The sequence below is a fragment of the Antennarius striatus genome, chromosome 14 (assembly GCF_040054535.1).
Source record: "Antennarius striatus isolate MH-2024 chromosome 14, ASM4005453v1, whole genome shotgun sequence".
NCBI classification, from domain to species: Eukaryota; Metazoa; Chordata; class Actinopteri; order Lophiiformes; family Antennariidae; genus Antennarius; species Antennarius striatus.
The window spans coordinates 5867410-5891706 of record NC_090789.1 but is presented as its reverse complement, the minus strand read 5'-3'; the positions used below and the strand labels follow the sequence as shown (position 1 = coordinate 5891706).

The window sequence follows — 24297 nt, the reverse complement described above, 5'->3', positions numbered from 1 at the left end:
ACAAGATGCCACTAGCTCTGACTTTGTTATTTCATCAAACATCTAACATCTGCATTTACTTACAAACAAGCCTCAATCACTGTTGTAGTGACACAGAGACACCGAGCGCCTAGACAGGCTCATCCGCAGGGCTGGTTCTGTGACCGGTCAGGAACTCGACACTATACAGACTGTCTTGGAGAGAAGGACTATGTCCAAGTTTAGATTGATCCTGGGTAACACCACCCACCCGTTGCACACTACCTTTGCCCAGCAGAGGAGCTCCTTCAGTGGCAGACTGCTGTCACCAAGCTCCTCCACTGAGAGACTCAGGACCTCCTTTGTGCCCTGTGCCATCAGGGGGCACAACCACTCTCTCAGAAGGAGAGGGTCTGAAGCCGCAGGGTCATCAAGGCCGGCGTAGAAGGGGTAGACTAGGGGGGCCTGGGACACACTGGGGATGCCCTGTAGGATACTTTGTGGGGGTCCTTAGTGTCGCTTTAGAGCTCGGTTTACAGCTCGGTTTACAGCTCAGTTCATCCATCCTTCTGATCCTACATCGTCTTCATCTCACGCTTCTTTCATGTTCCTACACTTCCTTTTTATGTTAGGTTCCCTTGTTTTTTCTGCTGTGTAACTATGTCATTATGCTAATTATGTAATTTATGCGTCTATCTATCTATCTATCTATCTATCTATCTATCTATCTATCTATCTATCTATCTATCTATCTATCTATCTATCTATCTATCTATCTATCTATCTATCTATCTATCTATCTATCTATCTATCTATCTATCTATCTATCCATCTATCTATCTATCTATTGGTGACCATGAGATCCATATTTTTCTTCCAAAGGAGAAGGTGTGATCATCACCCCTTTATGATGAGCTGATCATATTGTGATTAACACAAGTAGGTGAACACAAACATCAGGTCACACAGAATGAGAAAAAACAAGGTATTTTTTTATTATAATAGACATGCAGAATACAGAAAATTGGTTCTCAGCTCACAGCTAAGTGTTCACTAACACTACATTTTGCTATCCTCTCAAAGCTTTTTAAATTGTAAGAAGGTTATTTAGAAATTATTACAATTCTTTTGTTGTTAGTTTTCATTTAGCAAAATCTCCAACAAAATCTGTATAAAAGAATCCAAGACAGCCCTGAATGTCACTCAAATGACAGAGATACTTTATTTTATAACTAGCAAGCGACTACTGAAGATTGCTATTAGCTGGAGCGGGATTACGCATGCATTTATGCAGAACACTAACAGGGACCTTTCCCATAAATAACATTTGCAATGCTAATTCTAAGCATTTCCAGTTATGCAATCAGACATTTTGGCTTTTCTATGCCCAGATCTTTTGGTCTAAGAACTTGCTAGCTAAAATAAGGTAGGAGTGTCATTTCTTTGGGCGGCCAGTGGTCCGAGTCTGCATGCTGTACCAGAAGACTTACTTTTCCTATAAACATCTTTGAGATATACCGTAGATAGAAATAATTTCCCAGGTGATGCCATTGTGGTCAACATGCAAGCATCATCAATAGAGTAGCTAAACTGTCTCACCAGAACGAGCTAATTCTCTGAACTAGACAATCGTACATAAAATGTAGTATGCAGTTTTGTATACATGTTTGTCTGTGTGCATATGTGTGCGTTTGCATGGCCATATGTATTATATAATACATAATGTTTTATATACACACATATATATGTATATATATGTATATATAAATATTTATAAGTATATATATTTGTAAGTGTAAGTTTGCATGTATTCCATTGTCAGGGGCTGAAGGTTCTTGTAGTCTCATAGTCTGACATACATTTGGGTTTGATGCCTTTAGCGTTGTAGTAATCCACCACCTGGTTTGGGACTTCTGCCAAAACACTCTTAGCCAGTGCAGCTGGGGAGGCCTGGAAACAAAGAGGCAGACCGAAACAGGTCACAAATGCACACACAACCATCCATGCATGACTGTAGAAATCCAGCATTTACTGCGAAACAGCCTTATAACTTGCAAAATCCCAATGGATTGCCACTTTTCTTTTCTAATCGGAGCTGTTCATAATTTTGCATTTTATGTTTTTGTTAACCGCGGTGCACTGGCGTCGTACCCGGAGTGTCCCCTGCCTCACGCCCTATGCCAGCTGAGATAGGCTCCAGCTCCCTGTGACCCGCTTCGGTGGATGAAGCGGCAGACAATGAATGAATGAATGAAGGAATGTTTTTGTTAAGCTAAAAAGCTGTAAGAAAAAGGTTCAGAGTTACTCAAATTGATTTCATTTACCTGTGACGAGCAAGTTATAGCTAGATGAATAAAGATGTGGCACCACCTTTGACAGAAACCAGATTTTTGTTTATAGCTCATAAACTGCAGATAATGAAATATGCACACTTTTAATAAGTGAGCCCTCTTCACTAGGACGCTGATAAAACACACGGTACAAGAAATTTGTTTCAACAAATCCCAGAAACTACTTTCCAATTATTTGGGTGTTAGTGACAAAGGCAGTGATGACGGTACAATGTGTGCTCTCTGACTGTTCGCTGGCGAGTCATAAAATTCTGATCATTATGTCCTCTAGATGGATTTGTTGTGCCGATGCACTTCAAAACTTAGCCTTGTACTTCGAAATATCTGTTTATAACTTTCTCCTGACTGTGTTTTCATGTAATGATGCAATAATTAATGATGGTCACTTAAAAGTAATTTACAACTCTTTAGTGTGTTGTTGAGGAGAAGTCAGGTCGAGTTTTGCTCATTTATTAAATGTTTTATTCAATCAGGAGGTTTAAGAGTTCTGAAAACACACATACACACACTCACACAGACACACACGTAACACATTAAGTTGACTGACATGTCTGCATACAAATTCGTGCTCTGACACCGCGGACAATTCCATTTCCTTGAAGTCAGAGAGTCTGTCGTACTCTGTCTCATATAATTCCCAGAGACAATGCATCATCAAAGTCCACCCACCCCCGTCCCTCATTTTCTCTCATTTTCATCCCCCCCCCCCTCCCTCTCTCCTCCTATCTACCTGTTATTCCCCTCCCTGCCTGTCACATAGCAGCTCCGTCCGGCTAATCCTTTCTGAAAAGAAACGACAGAGCAGAAAATCACCTCTCCACCTCTGTCACACACTCCCTCACTCCCTTTTGTCTTTAGCTCTAACACCACCACTGGGGATGTCTCCATCGTTTCCTCCAGTTTTATTCTTCACCTCTCCTCTCTCACTACACCCTCTATTTAGTTTGGGGTAAACTCCTTACTGCCTTCTCCAACATCTTTTCTTGTTTTGCAAGGATATAATTGGTTGATTTTTCAATGTGTCACAGACCTTAACGCACCATAACACACTCAGCCAAACAGACCCTGTCAAAGCCCAGCAAAAAATTTATGCCACCAGACAGACACACACACACACACACGAACACACAGCGAGCAGATAGTTGATGTGTTGTGACGAGCACACCAAGCACATTACGCCCACACATTCACACTCATTACCCACTAAGTACAACCCTGCTCCCCACCCACCCACCCAACAAACACACCACATGTGTACAAACTATTCAGCTCCGTCAACCCCTTTGAGTACTTTAAGTTACAATAAATGCAACCATAAAAGAGAAATATTTTATGATATATGATATATGTCATTTTAGCATCAACATTACATATGCACATTTATGCAACAGCCACACAACAGGATGAGCAATTTCAATAAAGACCAAATTAATAAAACTTTAACAAATCATGCAAATATTTTTTGTATGATTTGCTGCTTTATACTAAGTGCTAAGTTCTAATTTTCAGTGACTGATTCGGAAGAGAGGTCTGCCTAATTTGAATAAGTCTAATTTGACAGACTTTTTAAAATGTATTTAATAAGTACGGTACCTTTCAAAAATCATTGATTGAGTATTAAAGATGGTATTAAAATTTGTAGCAAGATTCATCATCTTTAAACAGAGCTCTTTGTGTCCTCTTTTCAAAGTTTTAGAATATTTTCAGATGGAAATTTATATCTCAGAAAGGAAATAAAAAAATCTCTTCTTTTCACCTACACCAAGACCAAACAGTATACATTAATGCAGTTGAGCCTTCAAAAGTCTCATTGTCTTCTAACTCTAGTGTAACACACCAAATTGCACAGACTTATATATACTAATTCCATAAATATGTTAAATTTTTTCATTGTGTATTAGTCTCTGAGGCAAAATGTCACTGTATCTATGTTAATGTTAAAACAAAAGACAAACAAATCCTTTATCCCCCACTGACACCAAATGAAGGCTATTCTGGTCCACAACCCTTCCTCTCACCAAGTTTCAACCAACAAATTACATGTGGACACACGTGAAAATCTAACCACCGTGATGCAGGTAAAATTATGAGCATCTCCCAGACCTACGTACGATGAAACACTGAGTACTGACATTTGTCAATATTTGAAAATTTACATATGATATTTGGTCTGACTTTTCCCACTCTAAATTAGAATCAATAGGTCAGTACTTCTAACATTTTCACTGGTGAACCAACGTGTTATAGTCATAGCACATAGTATACAGTATGCTATAATGCGTTTTCTTACTTTGTTTATCCATCCAAGGCTAAAACTATGGTTTTCATCCATGCATCTACTAGTACGTGTTAATAAAACGCCTTCTATATGTGATGTTCTGCATCGACGCGCATATCAAAAGAGACCGTGTGCTGCTGGATTTATAACTGCATAACAGTGCTCCACTTCTTGTGGCCTTAAAAATGTGTTCAGCATCACTCGTGACACATGCTTATGTTTTAAGAGTCATTTTCTCCACCATGAAGCTGTTTTAATTTTCGCTCTGGCTACCAACACTGTTCTAATGTAAGTTTAGTAAATGCACATTTTTCATGGGGCTAGATATTTTTGCTGTGGTGGAGGATTCAAGCCACAACATGCTATGAACCTACTTCTGCTCTGCTTCACATTACAATTTTCCTGCATTAGACAAAAAAATGAAAGTTTATAGAAATGCAAAAATGCTAACATAAGTACAGAACCTCAGGTGTTGTAACAGTATTGAAAAATTCAAAGTGCTCTTTAGCTTCCTCTTTGTGAGGCCTGGCCTTAAGCTTGTGGCTCTGATGTGAACTTTCTTGTTGTTTCATGATGAGATACTCTATTATGATCTATTATAATCTCACACTGCTTATTCCTTTGAGTTTCTTTTTACATCATTTGTGTTGATGTACAGTTTGGTATCTGCTACAATGTAATGCTTGTTGTAAATCAGTAGGAAGACAAGGCACCAGAATAGCTGAGAAAACTACATCTGCTGCATTTTTATATATTGCCTCATTACCTCTGGCAGTGAGAGCTGGGAGAGGCTTTGTGATCAGCCACATTAGTTTGTCTGTTTGTCTGCAATATATGTGAAGAAGAAATATAGCATTTCCACCGATATACAGCTAAAATGATGCACCTTTCTTGCCATTCAAAAGGATTTAATGCATCTATATAAAACCTCCTCCCAGAGATTTGTGATTTATATACCTTTTTTTAACCTTTTAACCCCCCCCCCCCAAACTGCCACCCACATGTTTGAAGTCCTTGAAGGGGACAAACTGGACGATGTCACGGAGGACGGGCTCTCCCTTTGGCGACCGAAGGATCCCGTCATCCCCGTCTAATATCTGCATGTCTGTGAAGTCTGCATTGCCCACGCCAACAATGATGACAGACATGGGGAGGTGGGAGGCATGTACGATGGCCTCCCGCGTGTCCGCCATGTCGGTAATGACGCCATCCGTCAGGATCAACAGGATGAAGTATTCCTGGTGGGGGGAGAGAAATTGTGGAGGAGGATGTGGAGAGGGAGGAATGTTCAATTAATTTTATGTTTTAAAAATGGCTTCTTGTCAGAGGCTTATTTGAATAAAACTCACTGTAATCCACTCGAGACACAGAGAGGAGCGAGAGGCATTAAGGCAGGGAGAAATCTGCGCTGTAAAATTTATGACTGGAATTAAATTAATATCACTTCTACCCCCGCTTTTCAAGTCATCTCTTTTTGCTCTTCTGTGTTCCATCTTTCACCACATTCTATGTCTCAGTTTTTTCTTTTCATTCATTCTATTTTTCTTCCCCTTGTCTCTCTCTGTGCCGTTCCAAACACCAAAGGCTACGACAACAGAAACAGAAACAAGCTTTCTCAGCCTCACTCTCACCATGGCCTCTTTGGTGTGCATCTCCTCCGAGGCAGATGAGGCCACTTTTTGGATGATTGGGGCAATGTTGGTGGGCCCATACAGTTGGATCTTGGGAAGGCAATTCTGGTAAGCCTCTACCACACCTTGGATCCCTGCAACGAACACTTTATTTGACTTTCTGTCCACCCGTCTGCATGTCACATCAAACCTCACAGAGTCAAAGTTACTCTATCTGCTGATAAATGTGTCAAACTCTCTGCATGTGACTACACCCCAAGGTTACGTTTGGCATTTTTCATCTAACAAAAGTTGAATCGCACACATACACACAAACCAACACGGCAGGAACGTTTCTATGTGGAGTGAAGACCACAGAAACCCACTTCACACGTCCAGATTAGTGTTGTTTTTTTTGCTGCATCTTTGAGCCTGAAATACTTCCTGCAGTACGGCAACAACCATCCCAGCTGTGTGTGTGTGTGTGTGTGTGTGTGTGTGTGTGTGTGTGTGTGTGTGTGTGTGCGTGCGTGTGTGTGTGTTATATACTAAAGAAAGAAACACGGTGGGTAAAGACAGTGGAGAAATACGGTATTGAGAGTGAAGGGCAGATGAGAGATGTGCAGCACAGATACTGGAGGACTGATTTGGGTCCTGTGGTGTATAAATGTGAAGGTTTCTGTGAGTCATGGTGTTAAGTTTGTTCGTTACGCAGCTCACCAGCACATTCAGGATTGTCCTCGTCAAAGTTCACGGCGAAATCGTGGGACACCTTCGGCGGGGGTTGTGGGGGGTGTTAGACAACACAGAGATTCTTAGTGGCAACTTAAAGCAAACTCTGAGCAAAACATTCTCCATCCAATTTAGGTGATGAAAAGCAAGTTTCCAGGCCTACCTTGAAATCAGGTGGGATCAGCGCTCCGAACCCAAATGCAGGGAACATTTTGTCACTGGAGAAAGAGGGAGACATTATGTGGAGAAGATACTATAGAGAGGTTCAGAGGGAGGGAAAAATAATGTGTGAAAGCTTTGAAACTTCTGCCAAGGAGGTTGGGTTTTTTTCTTTCTTTCAATATCCATTCATTTGCTGATCTGTCGGCAGGATTACTCAGAAAAATACTGACTTCTTTGAAAAATGTGTCTTAACCAGAATAGCCCATATTAATATATGGTTCTGATCCAGACAAAGACATATCTGTTGGGTCTTGGTGAAGGTATGCAGGAAATGGAATGGGGATTCTAGTTGTTTATCTTTTTATCAGTGCTATTCAAAAACAGATTTATTTCTATGTAATTTGGTGGAAGGATGAGCATGGGCCAGAAAAGGAACCATTTCAGTTTGAGTGTGAATCTTTATGAGGAAGAATAGAGGGTTTGTTAGTTTTTTGTATACTTGGTAAACAGAAGCTAAATGGGGTCCTTTTTAAATTTCCATAAAATCCACGAAAGCTGACTGTATTAGCTTTAGCATTAGGAACGCAATGTGCTATACCTGTCGTAGTCCTGGCAGATCTCCCCGACAGCCACCAGTGCTTTAAGGTACTCATTGGGCTGGTAGGGGTGGATGTAGTGGAGGGAGCAGCTGTTTCTGGGATCTCCATTGGATGCTGTAAAATCTATTGCCACCTGGGACAGAAACAGGAACGAGCATACACTCGTACTGCGTGAGTTGGCTTGGAACAGATGCTGCTGTAAATATGGTGGAGGTAATATGTGATAAAACTCACTGTAAACTGAATTTGGCAGCCTCCCATGATGTAATCCAGGAAGGAATACATTTTTATGATCTGTCAGTAGAAATGTAGATTGTGAAAAAAATGAGTGGCGCTCTAGAAGGTCTAGAATGCATGAAGGCAATGTGACACACAATGCAGCCACTGGTTTCATTTCATTCCTTCACATGAGGATCAGTAACACACCGAGGGGAACCGAATTGTGTGGATTAAGTCTGCTGGCGAGTAGAGATTCTAACAATGCAGAATCAACATGAGGTAGGGTGAGTTACTTCACCTTACAGTGGTTGAGAATGACAACACCAGAGTTTCTGTAGTTCTTCTTCTTCATCTGGTATTTAGGGTTGATGCACTCCCACTGAATCTGGGCAAACACACACATTCGAATTAACACTTTGCATTCTTGTGTGAATGTACAGACAGACATATGAGTTTAGTGCCAAAGAGGACAAACAAAAATTAGATTTTTTGGACAGCTTTTTTCTAATTGAGTAAAAACACACTTTAGATTTAACGACTTTGCCAGCAGAACACAGTAGGTCTCATCACGAGAACTTATGTAGCCAAAATTCAGCCTGCAAACAGTCCTCAGTGTGTGTGTGTGTGTGTGTGTGTGTGTGTGTGTGTGTGTGTGTGTGTGTGTGTGTGTGTGTGTGTGTGTGTATCCAAGTGAATCAGCTGTGGTTCCACGCTGCTGATAACAAGTCTGGAGATAGTCTGAAGTCTGTTCTGAGACATACGGGGATTCCACGGATACATCTGATTGTGATTGGCTGGTATCAGATGATGTTAAGTCATCCAAGAAGCTTCTTTGTTATCAACCTATTCCCCACATTGCGTATCCATATTGTTGACAGGATACGTGTATTATTTTGTTCTGGTTAAATTTAAGTGAAACATTTAGAAACTGATCCATTTTCTCTATCAATCATTACATCAGTTTTAAGGTAGGAAGTTACACTTGTCCTTCTTATATAAACCCAGTGACATACGGTGAGGTTCATGGCTGGTGAGGCACTGACTTCATCATAATCAGATGTACAAACATATGAACCTACAGTTTAGTTTATTCACTATTTAATTAGTAACAGTGAGTGGGTTATGTTTAAAGTCTCATAGCAGAATTATTTACACGTACAAACTGTAACACACAAATAAGCACATTTGATTAAAAAAAAACGTTATGTTGTTACCTACATGTTTGTTTATGTTCTGTTTACTTATAAATGAAGTCCATGTGCAGCTCCTTCTGAACAAAAGCATCTAAAAAATTTTGAGTTGAGATATGTAATCCTCCATTTTTATAGTAAGGCAAGGCGAGCGGGGAAAAAAAGAGTAAATGGCTGCACTTGACTTGCTGACTATAGATTTGTAGTTTGCTGTCACTTATTCTGCGGCAGAGGAGTCCCAAGAAAAATCCCTAGGATCACCAGCGCCCCCTACCATGAGGCAGGAGAACTGCGTGCCTCACTTTGTGCCTTTTCCCAGCGGTTTTAGGACCACTCAACTCATGAAAGACGTTACACACATACAGTTGTTGACAAAAAACACTGTACATTATATACATTAGCTAAACTATGGAAATTTAGTTCATATAGCAAACGTGTTTGAGCATTTTAATAGCGACATATAGAGAGATAGCATTACAATCTCACTGTTTAGTTGCCAGCACAGCTAGTTGAACCATTGCACAATCCATGGTGAGGCTCAGCTCAGGTCTCTTCTCAGTATTTCAGCGTTAAATGTGAAAATTTGGCGATTTTGAGTAAAAATAATCTAAAATTGGTGACGTTAAATGGAGAATATCTTTATAATACACATCACTGGATAAATATAACCATTTAATTTATTTCCTCCATTTTCCTTTTTTCTTTTCTTTCATGAGACCATCTAGTCAGTAATGAAATATGGTATATTCTTTACTTGGTATATTCTCTTTTATGTTAGAACTCATAACAGTTGCATATGCATATATCTTTGTCATCTTTGTATATATTTACATATTTTACATTGTTTGAATTGCAAACACTTCCAAATGTAATCATTCCCTGAGCAGCTTGAATATTTGAGAGCGCTACAGTATTCATCACAGAGTGGATATATAAATATATTAACAGGTGTGACAACCTAACATCCAAAATTTGAGCTGATAAACAAAAAAACAACAACATAAATCTATGGCGAGTCCCTGTGGATTGTTTTCTAGTCCATCCATTGTGCGTGCTCTCATGCTTACCTGCTTGCCCTCCTGCTCTGCCCTCACCTCCTTAAAGGTGGTCTGAAACTCTCCAATAAAGTCATGTTTTCCATTAGAGTCCCAGTCCCAAACTGTGCACTGGAACACACACAAAGACACACACACACACACACACACACACACACACACACACACACACACACACACACACACACACACACACACACACACACACAAGTGAACACATTCATTCAGTTAGGCCGCAGCTGCAACACTATCGCTGTTACCTACTTACACATAGACGTAAACACACACACACACGCACACACACACACACAAACACACACACACGCACATTTATGACATGCAGGGAAATGCCATGCTGAATGATTGATAAGGGGGAGTTGGCGGGGGGGCAATGGAGTGGTGAAATATTAATCTGTGGATGCTGAGAGGGACGTGGCTTTAGAGACAGCTTTATTTGTGTGTGTGTGTGTGTGTGTGTGTGTGTGTGTGTGTGTGTGTGTGTGTGTGTGTGTGTGTGTGTGTGTGTGTGTGTGTGTGTGTGTGTGTGTGTGTGTGTGGTGTGTGTGTGTGTGTGTGTGTTTGTTTAGGTATAACAGTTTGTTTCCACATGATGCTGTAAGACATAAACCCGGCCTCAATCACCAATGCGGGTCACGGAGGCCAAGGTTTAGTGCCTCATAAAGAAACAACTCCATCGTTTCAAAAGGTGGTACTAAGAACTGGACACTCCTATGGAGGATTTACAATCAATAATCATAAATAAATTTGATCAATACAGACACGCATAGAGAAAAATACTCCTGTCTCTCCCAGGGGCTTTATGTAATGGCAGTGAATGAGTAATTTGGCTCTTGAGTTTTGTGACCTTGTGTGAGGTCAACCTAACAAGTAGTGATCAGAAGCAATCCAACAATGCTTGATTAAAAACCACCGGCAGTAATCCCCTTGTTTCCTGTCTCCCACTTAAGCTGTCAAGTGCCTGCACCTGAAGTCTGTTCTGTATGTGTGTGTGTGTGTGTTTGTGTATGTCATCACTTGCTCATTGCATGCACGTCTATGTTTTTGTGTCTGCCATCTTTGCATGTGAGTAGGGGTGAGCGTTTGTACTCGCAGCCTTGCTTTTGCTTTGAGATTCTGAGAGTTGTAAAATGTAAATGTAAAGCTGAAACAATGAAAGACCTCTATGCCATTCACTGAATACTAACTTGGGCAAGGGGAAAGAGAAAAGGACCAATCGGGCTACGTACAGACATCCGAAGGTTGACAACCAGATTAAAAAACATATATAGAGGGAAACAGACAGACGCTGCAGCGGAGGGTTATACATTTATGCATTGGTCAGTTAACAGCCTGGTGAAAAAGGAGGCACTGGTCTGAATAGAAATTTCTGCCTTGCCATCTCTCACTATAGCTCTGTTGCTTCAAACGAGTAGTCCTGGAAACCATAGCTGACGGCATGCATGTGTGTGAGTGTGTGAGTCCTTTTCTCCTGCTGTCAGGAGCCACGCAGAGTTGTGACGGCTTTGAATATTTAACGAACAGGCTCATGTTTATTCATGGTTAAGAATAACTGTTTAACGATGGTGTGCAGCTGCCACTTTGGCACATATACACACACACATGCGGATGTGGGCACACAGATCTATTCTGGTAAATAAAAAGTGAGTTCATGATGGTCACTGAGATGTTTGACACTCGTCTGGCCCTTTAAATTACCCAGCAGCATCAGAAAAAGTGGAACATGACCTGAACTCAACTCAGGGGGGGAACGAAACAGACAAAGATTTGTGACTTGGCTTGATGAAGTTACATTTATATGGTTACATGACACTTTCACAATGCCTATGCTTTACAAATCTCATAATATGTATGCTGCACAATGAAAAACCCTGGCAAGAACACCTGCAGGCCTTCAGGTGCCGTTTGGCCTTTTCCTCCAAATGTGCACTGTGTGTCCCTGAGGGATCTTAAATAACAAAGGAAGCCGGGCTGAGCTTTAAGCATTGTCAGACTGTCACAGATTAATTCTAAGGTTAAATAAAATCATGCTGACCTCACTGCAACCTGTGAAAAAAAAACCAGACTCACCTTTAGCTCCCTGTCATGGTCACCACTGCAGAGCGTGTTCAAGGAAACTTTGAAAGATTTCCAAACTGGGCTGAGGTTGTTCATGATCGTCTGTGCAGTAGAAAATATCAAACCGTTTTAGTTCATCACAACTCTGAAGTGGCTGATGAAGCATTTTCTATTTGGTGTGTGTGTGATTACCTCAGTTCTATGTACGAGCGACTCAGTCCCGTCATCGTTTATTCTGAAAATCTCCAGGAAAGGGTCTGACTTACTAAAAAAATCCTTCAGAAGAAAAAAGTATTCATATTAGGCATACCTCAGAACTGTTTTTGATGGTCATAAATCATTCATATGATAACAGAATAATTTTTTTCTTCCTTTCTTCTGTCTTTCTTACACCCATCCCTTTCCTGTCCTCCCCGCCCTCCCCTGCTTTGATCCGTCTTTCCCTGAAGGCTGGAGTTGTTTGGATTAGTCATCCGTGGCCGGGCTCACATGTCTGCGTGTGAAGGCTGAAAATTAATGTAGTTATCTTAATGTGTGGTGGGGTGGATGAGATACTTCTGGGGGGGGGGGGGGTACCCTCCTATCTCAATGGGCCTCCTCTAATACCAGATTGTACTTCTGTGTATGGGTGTGAGTTGGTTCCTCATTAAATCCCACAGCCCGCCACCCACACACACCTGCTTGACAGTACACACACGCAGGCATACACACACCTGCCTGACAGCATGCACGCACACACACACACACACACAAAACAATTATCATCTCTGAATATTAATTTGCCGAATGGCTAAAGGGAGACTGAGACAAATTTCCAGTCTTCTTTATAAGCTCACAAACCTTGTCATCCAGCTTGCGAGCGCTAAAGGAGAGTTCAACGTAATCATCATTACCGGACAACTCTTCTGCTGTCACCTTTATAGATGGAGGGGGGGTGGGGGTGCAGACAGCAGGGGAGAAGGAGTAGGTGAGACAAAATGAGATGAAAATGAGGCACAGAACAGCCAACGAGTAGGAGTCAAACAGTTGACATCATTAAATTCATTATCGTCTGAGTGCCTGAGTGTTCAGTGTGTGTGTGTGCGTGTATGTGTGTGTGTGTGTGTGTGTGTGTGTGTGTGTGTGTGTGTGCGCGCTCTTAAACCGTCATACTGCTATGGAAGACTTTCCAGCGGTGTTTCCCTGTTTGAGTAGAGCTTTGCTCAATTTTCTTTGAGAAACAATCTGAAACAAAAAGAAGCACAAACTCCACAGAATCAGGACTTTTTTTTTTTCAATCACCATGCTGCTGTGAATCCAGTGTGATCAATGTTGTCGTATGAGCCCACATATTTGAAGGACATGATGTAATATAGTCGAGTCCTTCTCACTATCTGTTGTGTGAAATGCTCCCATTTGCATCAACGGATTTATCTGCAGGCTCTTTGACTCTTTACACCCAGTGCTATTTTGGGCTGGCCAGGTGTTGCATGAGTGGCTGCTCAGGTATACAGAAGGTGGTAGGAAAGATCAGTTGGGTGTCATATGAACTAAAATCATGAGGCTAAAGTTTCCAAAAACTGCAAAGTGACACATGTGGTCTCAGTGGGATGATTCGGTCGACTTAGTGGAAATGTTTTCAAAGTTCAAAGAGTTGTTGTGCATTGAAGTTTGGGTTAGTTTGTTACAGGTATTCTCTACTTTATGATATGGAAAATAAGATTCAACCATCAACTTTATTTTTCCACTATAATCATTAGCAAAATGAAAATAAAACACTGGAAAAGTCTCTGAAGAAACAGACACACTTGTAGTATATAGTAATTAACTAGGAGGGACTATTTTTTGCATAGCTTTAAATGTATTTTAATGTAAAATAAATAGATTGTTATTGGTTGCATCATCTGATTGAAGAAAATAGCATTCTTGGTTTCCTACTTAGTCTAAATCTAGAAAAACAAATCTTTTGGTCGCAGAAATTTATTTATAAGTGAAAATAATGACTAAAAATAAACAGATGGCCATCTACACACCCAACAGACACAGAGGAGCTTTAGCTTTGGCATTTGTAATTGTTTTTATATTTACCTAATGAATCAAATCAAATTAAACATCAAATCAAAAAAATCATATTTGCTATTTTTTTGATTAAAAAAACTATAAAAAGTATATTTATAAGGTAAGAAGCACATCAGCACCTCTGCAGAGAGCGGATGGGATAATTCTCTGTGGCTTAATCACATGTTTGTGATCAGCTTCACTGCAGTCACCAGTGCTCTAATTTGTTACACCCATTTTTAAAATGCGGAGCAAGACTTTCACATATAAATGTAAATCCAGTGCATTTGAGGTCTTGCCAAACAAATTCACAGAATTCTTATTAAGCCTACCACTGTCTTTTATACCAAACAGTCTACCAGAGTTTTTAAATCTGGCATCTTTGGGGATTTTTCTGTGCTGGAACGTTGGTAGCAAAACATTTTATAACAGCAGTAATAATTGGATTGCCAGAGGTGAAGGGGAGAGCAACCGTAGCGAAAGATTGGGTCACAACAAATAATAGTACAGTTGTACATTTTAACACATGGGAGAAGTTAGCCTTCGAGGCTTCCTTCCAAAAAAATCTTTTTAAATTAGTGGTTAACATTGGGTTTTTTTAAAGCTGATCTCAGTTTTGGTGTCTTTGAAAGAGAAAAGAGAAAGAAAAAAGCTTTGCATATGACAAAATCCTGTCTCCAATTCAATAAACTGACCCCCAGTGATACGCTGGATTTGTAGTTGGTTTTACATGCTTACATAGCGGGTTTTCTGATGTAAGCTATCCCCCATTATTAAAGTACTGTACATTGACACAGCTTGTGTAAGCGCTCACACCACTGGATTAAAGAAAGCACACCTTATATAAATGCTAACATGCTCTCTGTGACAACATTGCTGACACAAGAGCAACACAGAGAAAGAATAGGGGATTCCAAATCTTTACAGTCAAATTTAACATGATAAAACAACATGGTGCTGTTATACTGACGTGATGTAATGCTGCCTTTTTCTTTACAACATCATGTTATCCAATGTCAGTTACCCCCCTCCCATCCCCAACCCCCCACCTCTTACTTCTCAGTTCCTCCAAGTATTATAAATCCCCCAGCTTTATTTTGCTGATAGCTTCTCTGACAATGAAAGGTGGAAACGAGCACTGTAGACCTTTTTTGAGCTTTAGCTTTTTTCTCTCTTGCCCTCTGCTCAGTGTGACTTAGCTGGTAATTTGTTTGAGTGAACTCTCTCAGCCTGCTAATGAGGACTATCGCAAGGATACTGGACAATTGCAAAGCTTCAAACATTGATTGCACCTATATAATTAGGACACAACAGGTCCATGTGCACTAGCATGCTTACATATTAATAACTTTGAAAAATAAAGTACCATCAGGGTTTTATATATTGACTCAAGGATGATAAAAGATCAGTGTAAATGCAGATAGCAACAGTGATCACATTAGGATTCAAATCATGATTAAAGTTGGCCTTGCATAACTTAAAGTGGCTCTTTCACCCTAATTAAAGCATACCTTGATGCATTTACAGAGGCTTATGCACCCTGTTCTTTAACTCTCAGACTCGGAGCATGCAGGCTGAAGTCACTTACATGCACCACTTAGTTGGCACAGTGTACAAATGTACACATTGCTATTTCATTATCAATTGAAAGCCTGATTTGTGAGGAGTGTCTGTTTGTTGAAGATATTACAATGGAAGAAGACAGTCACCTCTTTTACAAAGGATGTTCAAGGTTGCACCAATATTGCACTTTATAGTTGTTTTAGAAAGACGTAACAAGGGCTGATTGTTGTTCTACCTCTGAAAATGTCAGCAAAGTCAGCAACAGCAACACATCTGTATGAACAGAGCACGCCATTAAATGAAAGGACATTGAGGTGGATGCCTTGATGAGGCGTTACCAGGCAGTTTAGAACCTTCGATAAAATTAATGAATAAATCTGACTGAAAGATTATTGTCATCGGACGGCTGTCATTCAGCAATCTTGGTTCATGCTTATGACAAACAGAGCTCATCCCGATGACTCCAGTGCAAACCTGGCCATCATGTTATCTTCCAAAAAAAGTATTTCACTACTAAATTTATGCCTTTAAGTTTGTGCTTAGGGGTAAAATACTAATAAATTAATTGTTGTGCCTCTATTTCCATCTGTTTAAAAAAACAGCTAGTAGTATAGAGTGTAATATTTGTACCAGCATTCTCTTTGGTTCTCACTTTTAAATCACATGGCTGAACTCTCCATTGTACCGACCTGTCCTAAGGTGCACTCCATGGCTCCTAGGAAGTCAGCATCTCGGAGGCCATTGTTGCCAGAGCTGATGTCATGAAGCTCAAACCGGAGCCTCTGGACCTCCTCAAAATAGTAGTCCACCAGGAAGATTTTGGAGAAGACTGGGGTACTGCTGCTACGAATCACTTCTGTACGGTCCACCTGAAAACACACGTGTGCACAGAGGCAAGAGTGGACACACGCACATACGCATGCAAGTAGATTAACCCTACATTCCAAACAGATGGTGTGCATTCATGTATTATAAAGTACTCATGACAAGACAATCACTAAATCAATCATCTTACATGTACAGCAAGAGTTAAAGAACTTCCGTCTGTGTGAGGTACTGATGAACTCGCTCATGCATTGATTCCCAGTAGACTACATGGCTGCAGCTCATCCAGAAAGCTGCTGCCAGAGCTATAGCCAACACCAACAAAGCGGAGCACATTACACCAATCCTCAGATTGCTACACCAGCTTCCTGTGTGTTAAAGGATAGATTTTTAAATCCTGCTACTGGTCTATAAAATGAGGTATCCAGATCCCATGGGTGATCTGGATTAACACCATGTTCCCAGAATCAAAAACAAGCGAGTTGGAGCAGGTTTCAGTTTCTTCGATCCTTGACTGTGAATCAAGTTACCCAAGAACCTGAAGTTATCTGATTAGAACTGAGTGTTCAAACTTTACTGTTTGCTGCAACTTTGCAATAAATTCAATCACTTCTCATCCACATTTATTTTTGAGTCTTAGTTTTATATCTATTTAATTGCTTGTCTTTGCACATTGTTTTAATTCTTGTTTACTAGCATTTTCATCTTATTTCTTAAGGCACTTCATGCTCTTTGCATTTACTTTTCTTGATTCCATATTATAATTAATTCTATTCATATGTAAGGCACCTTGAAAAGCCGTATGTCCTGGATGGTGCTATATAAATACACCTGCCTTGCCTTTCGAGCCTTTAAATTCAATGATTTATATATAAGATCTGAAGACTGAATTTTGTCAAAAGAAGAAGTTCTGGGGATCAGCTTAAAAAAGAGGAAGTGAAAATGCTATATAAAAATGCAATTTATAAAACTACTGTATAAATTAATTTATGGGTTCCACTGATTATTCCTTTTTGAATTATGTCAAATTAAATAGAAATCCTGACCAGCTGTCCTTAGTTGTCTTTTTAAAAAAAAAATCTATCTGAGCTTTCAAAGATCAATTAATCCACTACTTTATGTTAAATTGTAAAAACATTGAGGTATTTATTATACAGTATATTGATAAAAAAAATCAATCAACATTCATATTTGTTCTCACAGCCCCTCTGAGGAGAATGAATGGCTGAAGGTTTTAATCAACAACCAACACAAACAGCACTGGGCATTGATTGTCAACCTCACAGAACTTTTCATCACTATGGCAATCACCTAAAAAATAGCTATTAGCATGTTGTGTTAGACACAGAATTGAAAATATGGATTTTTGTTGATCGCTGATGCGTGGTGTTTGAGTACACAGACAAGCAACCATAGTTGCAGAATTGATCTCACATTTTATTCCCTCTAACTGCCTGACACAGAACAAAAGTGTGTCTGAGAGCGGCCAACAAAACCTATCCAACACTTGCAGGAATGGCTGGGTCGCTGTTATTATGGATAACCCTTTGACACACTCACAGTCTTTTCTGAGGTCTCCAAAGACAGCCTAATCTTCCACTACTTTCACAGCACTTGATCCTCAGCCTTTATGTGTGCATATCTGTGTGTGGTGCAGAGCTTGCGGCTGCACCCAGTTGTGTAATAAAACCAAGTGCATGCAAAAATGTATCTGAAAGTAGGTCCCTGTAGCGCTGTATGTGTGGGAGTGTGTATATACATACACATAATTTAAGGAACAATTCAGCACTCTTGTCTCTCTTACCAAAAAATAATGAAGGGATTAATCTACATTTCTGTTCTTCCTTATCATGCTGCATTTTTACAAAGTTCAGCTTTGAGCAGGTGATACTTCCTCTGCTGGGACTTCAATGAGAATGGGAGCAGGAGATTCCAGCTGGTCGCCAATAGAGCAGGTTTGATCTTAAAAAGTGCTGTGTTTTAATGTTTTTCTCCATCAAATGCTAAACAATATTTCCTCTAGAAGGACGTTCTTTCTATTGATTTGACGTATTTTACTGTGCATGATGAGGTCAATAAATGGATCAGGATTCCAGGACAAGAAACAAGTTTGATGTTCTCATTATTTTCATGATCAATGCAACTGAGAAACACAGTTTGCTCTGGAGAGCTATAGGCAGGGAAACAAAAGCAGCACAATTTCCACTCAAGATGAAAAATTTATTCTATCTGATGCATCTGTATTCTACAACTGTTCTTATGTCACAACAGGCTGGAGCCAATCCCAGATGACACAAGATGAAAATTGGGGTACGCCCTGGATAAGCTGAAAGCAACCATCCAACCTCAAATTTATGAAAAATGAACAATTTTATAGTCACAAATTCACCTATATGATGGACTGTAGGTGTCCAGGATGAACCCACACAGCAAGAGTGTTGTATGTAGATAAATATGGAGGCACATTAAGTTCAATGATCCACAAAATTCGCCTGTTACATTTTGTGTCCTTACTTTAAGAGGATCAAACATGTTTAATGTGAGAAGTTTACTGACACAATCACAGCTGGGAAGAACAGCATTGAGCCTTGATTACACACAATCAGTCAGTCAAACATGAATTCAATGACACGGTCGGATGACTTTTTTTTTTTCTCCTGCAGCTGAGCCTGAAGAGCACAGGACGACAACGATTCTCTCTGATTGGTACATCCAATGAGACTGTAGTGTTGGTATCAAGTCACCTTGAAAAACTCTTTTCACTGAAACTTATTATAAACCTTGGATCAACTTTATTGTACAGCAGAAGCAAAACCTTCCGTTGATAAGGCATGTAGTTATTGAAAGGTTCAAGGTCCAACTCAATAGACCCACAGGTTTATGAGTTCTATGGACCCCTGCTGCTTTGAGAAAGTTAATACTGTATCTAGACCCACACACACAAACACACACATGCACGCACGCACAAACACACACACACACACACACACACACACACACACACACACACATACACACACACACTCGCAACTTCTGCTCTCATTCAAAATGTGTGAGAAGGGATGAAGAGTACTTGAGTGAGAACATTCGGATTGATGTGACCGTGTCATCATATGAAACAGATGAGGAGATGCAATGACACCCTCCATCACTCCCCATTAGGCTATTGTACCTCAAACCACTGTCCGTGTGACTGCATCTTCAGCACCACGCAAGGATCGGGCTTGGAGAGGGCGTCACGGTCCGAGATCCCCCGGCAGGCAACTCTCAGCTCCACTTTGGTTAGACATGGAGAGCTGATGAAGCCCAGTGTGGCCTCTGCAGACTCGTAGATGTTACTCATGCTGGACACACAATCACACCCTGGACAGAGAGGGAGAGACAGAGAGGATAAGAGATGTGTTAGATACATAGATATTCAGCAGATAGAAGACATACAGATAGACAGACAGTAATGCTGCTATTGTTTGCGGATGCAGTGGCCCTGACTAAGCAGACAACACCCAAATTGTTCAAGGTCAATTATCTCTATAGCTACTGAATATCACATAAATTCCACAAATACAAAAAATATAGACTTACAGTAGCAAATAATAACTTCACGTATGACGGCGCAGCATATTTTGATTTATACACACATTATTTATACGTATCAGTGTTAAAAAATTACATATGCACACACACATACACACACGCGCACATCTATACAGCATGCTCTGCTGAGTAGCCAGAAAAAAAAAATCATCAGGTTTCTCCTCAGGTTTCTGCAGAGAGTATAGTGTTCACATTCCATAAATAGATTACTGTCAAATCTAATTGCTGTGACACAGACAATTTCCTCATAATCATGAAGAATGAACTGTTAATGATCACAAAATGAGTTTAAATCATATTTTACTGTAACCCCTCATCACAATAATGGCTCGGAAAATCACCTGCTTTTCATTTGTTCAAGGTGAGACTTCCTGTATTCCCATAACATCCATTATCCAGCTAATTTTATTGGAAACTAAATCTGTTGGTTGGAGATATCTCACAGGAGCAATGATGCTCACCATCACACATGCATGCCAGGAACAGCCAATATGTTGCAGGGGATGGTGGTCTAAATCTTAAAGGTCTTACATAGACATTAACCACCCACAATGGTGTTTACAATCACCTTGCTTAATTAGAGCACTTTTCAGGACCGTGTGGGCGTTTGCAGACTCATCTCCAGTTTAGATGCACCTGTCTGTGCACAATAATCCTTCAGTATACCCCTACGGCTCTTAATGCCACATGGATGCTTGTGGGTTAATGAAATTCCCGGTGTAACCCCACCCACCTACAACCTAGACAGAGATGCAATTACGCAGATGTGTTGAAAATACCTGTGTGGGTGTGCAGGACTTTTTAAAATAACAGTTTGAATCCTATGTGACCTCAGCATAAAGATACCTCCGTCAAAAGCTTTTAAAATAACCAGTTGCCTTTAAAGCTAAAAAATTATTCTTTTGATTTTTTTCTATGACTGCTCATCCTTTGCAGGTACACACGGGGGCTGCAGTCCGTCCCAGCTGTTTCTGGACTGTGGGAGGCAGCTGGAATGCTCATGGAGGAACCCATGCATGAACCCAGGTTTGGTTTCACCCAGTTGCAGTGAGGGAACAGTGTGAACCACTGAGCCACTCATTTACTGCTCTATTTCATGCAAACTATCCCTCCTACCCCCCCCCTCAAAAAAAAACACCCCCAAACAAACTCTGACTAAGATGTTACTGCCTCTAAAGAGCGTAGGAAAGCTAAATAACCTCCTGTCCATCTTCATGTTTAGTGGAATGATGTGACAGGGGTATCAACCTGCTCAAAGAGAACTGCAGCAGCACAATAAAAAGACATTCTTGCATCCTCAGGAATACTTTGATATCTGCCCAACATCAATACCTTAATACCTTGTTAAGAAGCCTCTTATTTCTCATGCAGGATCCAGCTGACACTTGCTTAAACCAAGCAATAAATGCATTTGCCAACTGTAATGCATGTATAATTAATCTTAAAATGCATGGATCTACTGTCCCATTCCATAATGTACAAAATAACTGGGTTGAAACCCTGGGTAGCCTCAAATCCTGTAAGTCTAAACTAAAGGATAACCGCAGGTCTGATATGCTAGATGGTACAAACTGAATATTAATGCAGCGGTCTAGTAGTATCATCCTTAGGGAACGGAGCTCTTGGAACTGGGTCTGACTCTGACCTGAATGTCTCTCTCTCCCCTTTCTCTCCCTCTGTCTTCCATAATTCATGTTCCATGTGTGTGTTGGTGAATATTTTTAGCTTAGCACATTGAATTTGTCGTTAACAGAGAACGGCGTGGACGGAGCCAGAGGGCAGGTGTGTGCCGTACAACAGACCTGTGTGTAGGTGCTGTCTCCATGTTAGCCCCCCCCCCCCCCATCTGCAATAGTTCAGGTCTGCACATGTGTGTGTGTATGTGTGTGTGTGTGTGTATATGTGTGTGTGTGGGGGGGGGATGCAGCAGATGCCTGTCGTTTCCGGTTGACAGCAGATGACACTGATACTGACAGAGGATGTCAAAGAGTTCTACAGCAACTGTGAAAAAGAGCTCGCTGGCAGTCATGTGTTACACATTGCTGGATGTGAAAAAGATTTTTTCCACATCACACTTAGTCACAGTGTTTTGCAGTAGTTTTCAAGAAGCAAAGAAGTCCGGAATAGTCATTTTGTGATAAGGTTGACAGTTAACCGGGTGGTGAGGAGGATTTAAGTGAAAATTTGTCCTTTATTAATGTTGTTTTTGCTCTCGAACTCCCTCGCAGCGCTTGTTTCAAACATTGGAAGTGAAATATGGTGGTAGAAAATTGCAGCGGTTTGCTGTGTCGCAAATAAATGAATCAAAATTGCAGAATGAGAAATGTGTGTGTGTGTGTGTATCATAATCCATTGTGACAAAAACCAGGACAGTAAAGATTGATTGCTGGGCACTGTGAGCTCTCTTAATAAGGCTCATTGCTGTCAGTTTTTATTCTCCACTGTGACAATCAATCATTGCAGGGCTTGAATACAATGAGCCTTAACTGTGTATGTGTGTGTGTATGTGTGTATGTGTGTGTGTAAGTGTGAGTAATGGGGCAGTGGCTCAGGTGGGAGAGCACATCGTCCAATGATCGTAGGATTGCCTGTTTGAATCCCGCTCCCCCCCCCCAGTTATCTGTCGATGTGTCCTTGGGCAAGACACTTTACCCTCCTTGCCTCCCGTGAGGGACTTGGCGGTGTGTGAGCGTGTGTAAACGTTCTGGTCAGAGAGGCTGTTGGCGTGTCAGTTTGCCCCAAGGCAGCTGTGGCTACCATCTACCATCACCAAGTATGAATGAGGAGTGGATGAATAATGGAACCAGCACTTTGAGTGTCTTTAAAAACACTAAATAAATCTGATCCATTAGATTTATATAGTGGGTGAAAGCAGTATAGCTCTGCTGCAAGTGTTGACACGAATACTGGATGTGACCAAAGGGAGAAGAGTATCAGGAATGAAGCAGTCTGCTCTTTCAAACTCTGTTATTAGAGCTGACAGCAAGAGAGAACCAGCAAGAGTGAGGGAGATAGAGGTTGTGAGAAGGGGATTAGAGAAAAGGAGTGAGAGAAAAAAAAAACTGGAGAAAGGCAGTGAAGTGAGAGTGAAGGAAGCAGAGGGGAGAGGGGACAGGGAATGATACAGATCGACCCCTGTCGGAGGGCTTATCTTGTGTTATGACACTCCAGCAGAATAAAATTAAGACACAGGCTTTCTAGGAATAAGATGTGAGGTATTTTCCAGCATTTGTCTTGAATAAAGTCACGACAGACTTGTTAAGAGTGATTTGTTATTCCCAAAATGGTTGTTTCGTTGTCTATGTCCTTCTGATGAATAGTAATAAACACACAAAGTCATGCAAGCTGCCAAACAGTAAATATGAAACAGATGTTTCTAACAGATACATCAGGCTCTGCATATTTGATGTCATAATATACTGTATGTCTTTCACGTTTTGGCACAAAACAGGAAAAAATATGTCCAGGCAAAATGTTTGGATGCAGCTGTCAGGTAAAAAAAAAATTCACCATCCGGGCTGCAACTCACCTCAACGACCTGGAGAAAAGATCCAAGCAGAGCCGAGGAACTTCACCGCCGTTTACTTGACAATCACGGACACTTGACAGCCTCCGGACCCATCTCCCTCTCCTCAATGTCTTTGTCTTTATGTTTTCCTCAATCCTCTACACTGCAGCCCTCAGTGGCGGTGACAGTGACAGTCAAACAGAGCTGCTCTTTCTTATTCCTAGCGTGCGAGAGAATGCGCTCCTTGCGCCTGGGTTTACTGTAGGTGAAAGATGGGGAGGAGGTGGAGGACGGTGCGCCACTTAACTGGAGTTCTGTAATCCGCTGGCTCCATCAGGGGCCGCAAAAGAACGTAGTTGATGGACCAGCTGCGGCAGAGCGCAGCGCATCAGCGCCATCTCGTGGCGGCTCCTGACAACTGATGCCTGTGGAAGTTATTATCTGGTTCTCTCCTTTGATTGGCCGCGATGCGCCTGAGCGGTTTAATAATAAGCGGTGACCGCACACCTGAGACCACCTGGTAGTTAATTTAAAGTTCAC

The 24297-nt window shown here is 40.9% G+C and overlaps 1 protein-coding gene across 1 annotated transcript; it reads right to left on the bottom strand.

The window, feature by feature from the left end:
* Positions 1–973: 973 nt before the first annotated feature.
* On the bottom strand, positions 974–23967 carry cpne4b (copine IVb). Its single transcript, XM_068332749.1, has 16 exons — positions 23779–23967; positions 19828–20018; positions 16520–16699; positions 13383–13454; positions 13071–13145; positions 12423–12506; positions 12243–12332; positions 10167–10265; positions 8208–8294; positions 7925–7984; positions 7690–7823; positions 7093–7147; positions 6918–6969; positions 6219–6352; positions 5589–5825; positions 974–1908 (listed from the first exon to the last, which is right to left on the bottom strand). Exons 2-16 carry the CDS (start codon positions 19996–19998, stop codon positions 1777–1779), a joined length of 1662 nt encoding a protein of 553 aa, XP_068188850.1. The 5' UTR covers positions 19999–20018; positions 23779–23967; the 3' UTR covers positions 974–1776.
* Between the last annotated feature and the right edge of the window lie 330 nt (positions 23968–24297).

What these genes read in the sequence shown, in the direction of transcription:
- cpne4b (XM_068332749.1), bottom strand. Translation starts at nt 19,998, where the DNA reads ATGAGTAACATCTACGAGTCTGCAGAGGCCACACTGGGCTTCATCAGC. An exon ending in TCATTCTCAACCACTGTAAG is followed by an intron (nt 7,985 to 8,207) that starts GTGAAGTAACTC and finishes TTCTACTGACAG; the next exon opens with ATCATAAAAATGTATTCCTT. An exon ending in TGATCCCACCTGATTTCAAG is followed by an intron (nt 6,970 to 7,092) that starts GTAGGCCTGGAA and finishes CCCCCGCCGAAG; the next exon opens with GTGTCCCACGATTTCGCCGT.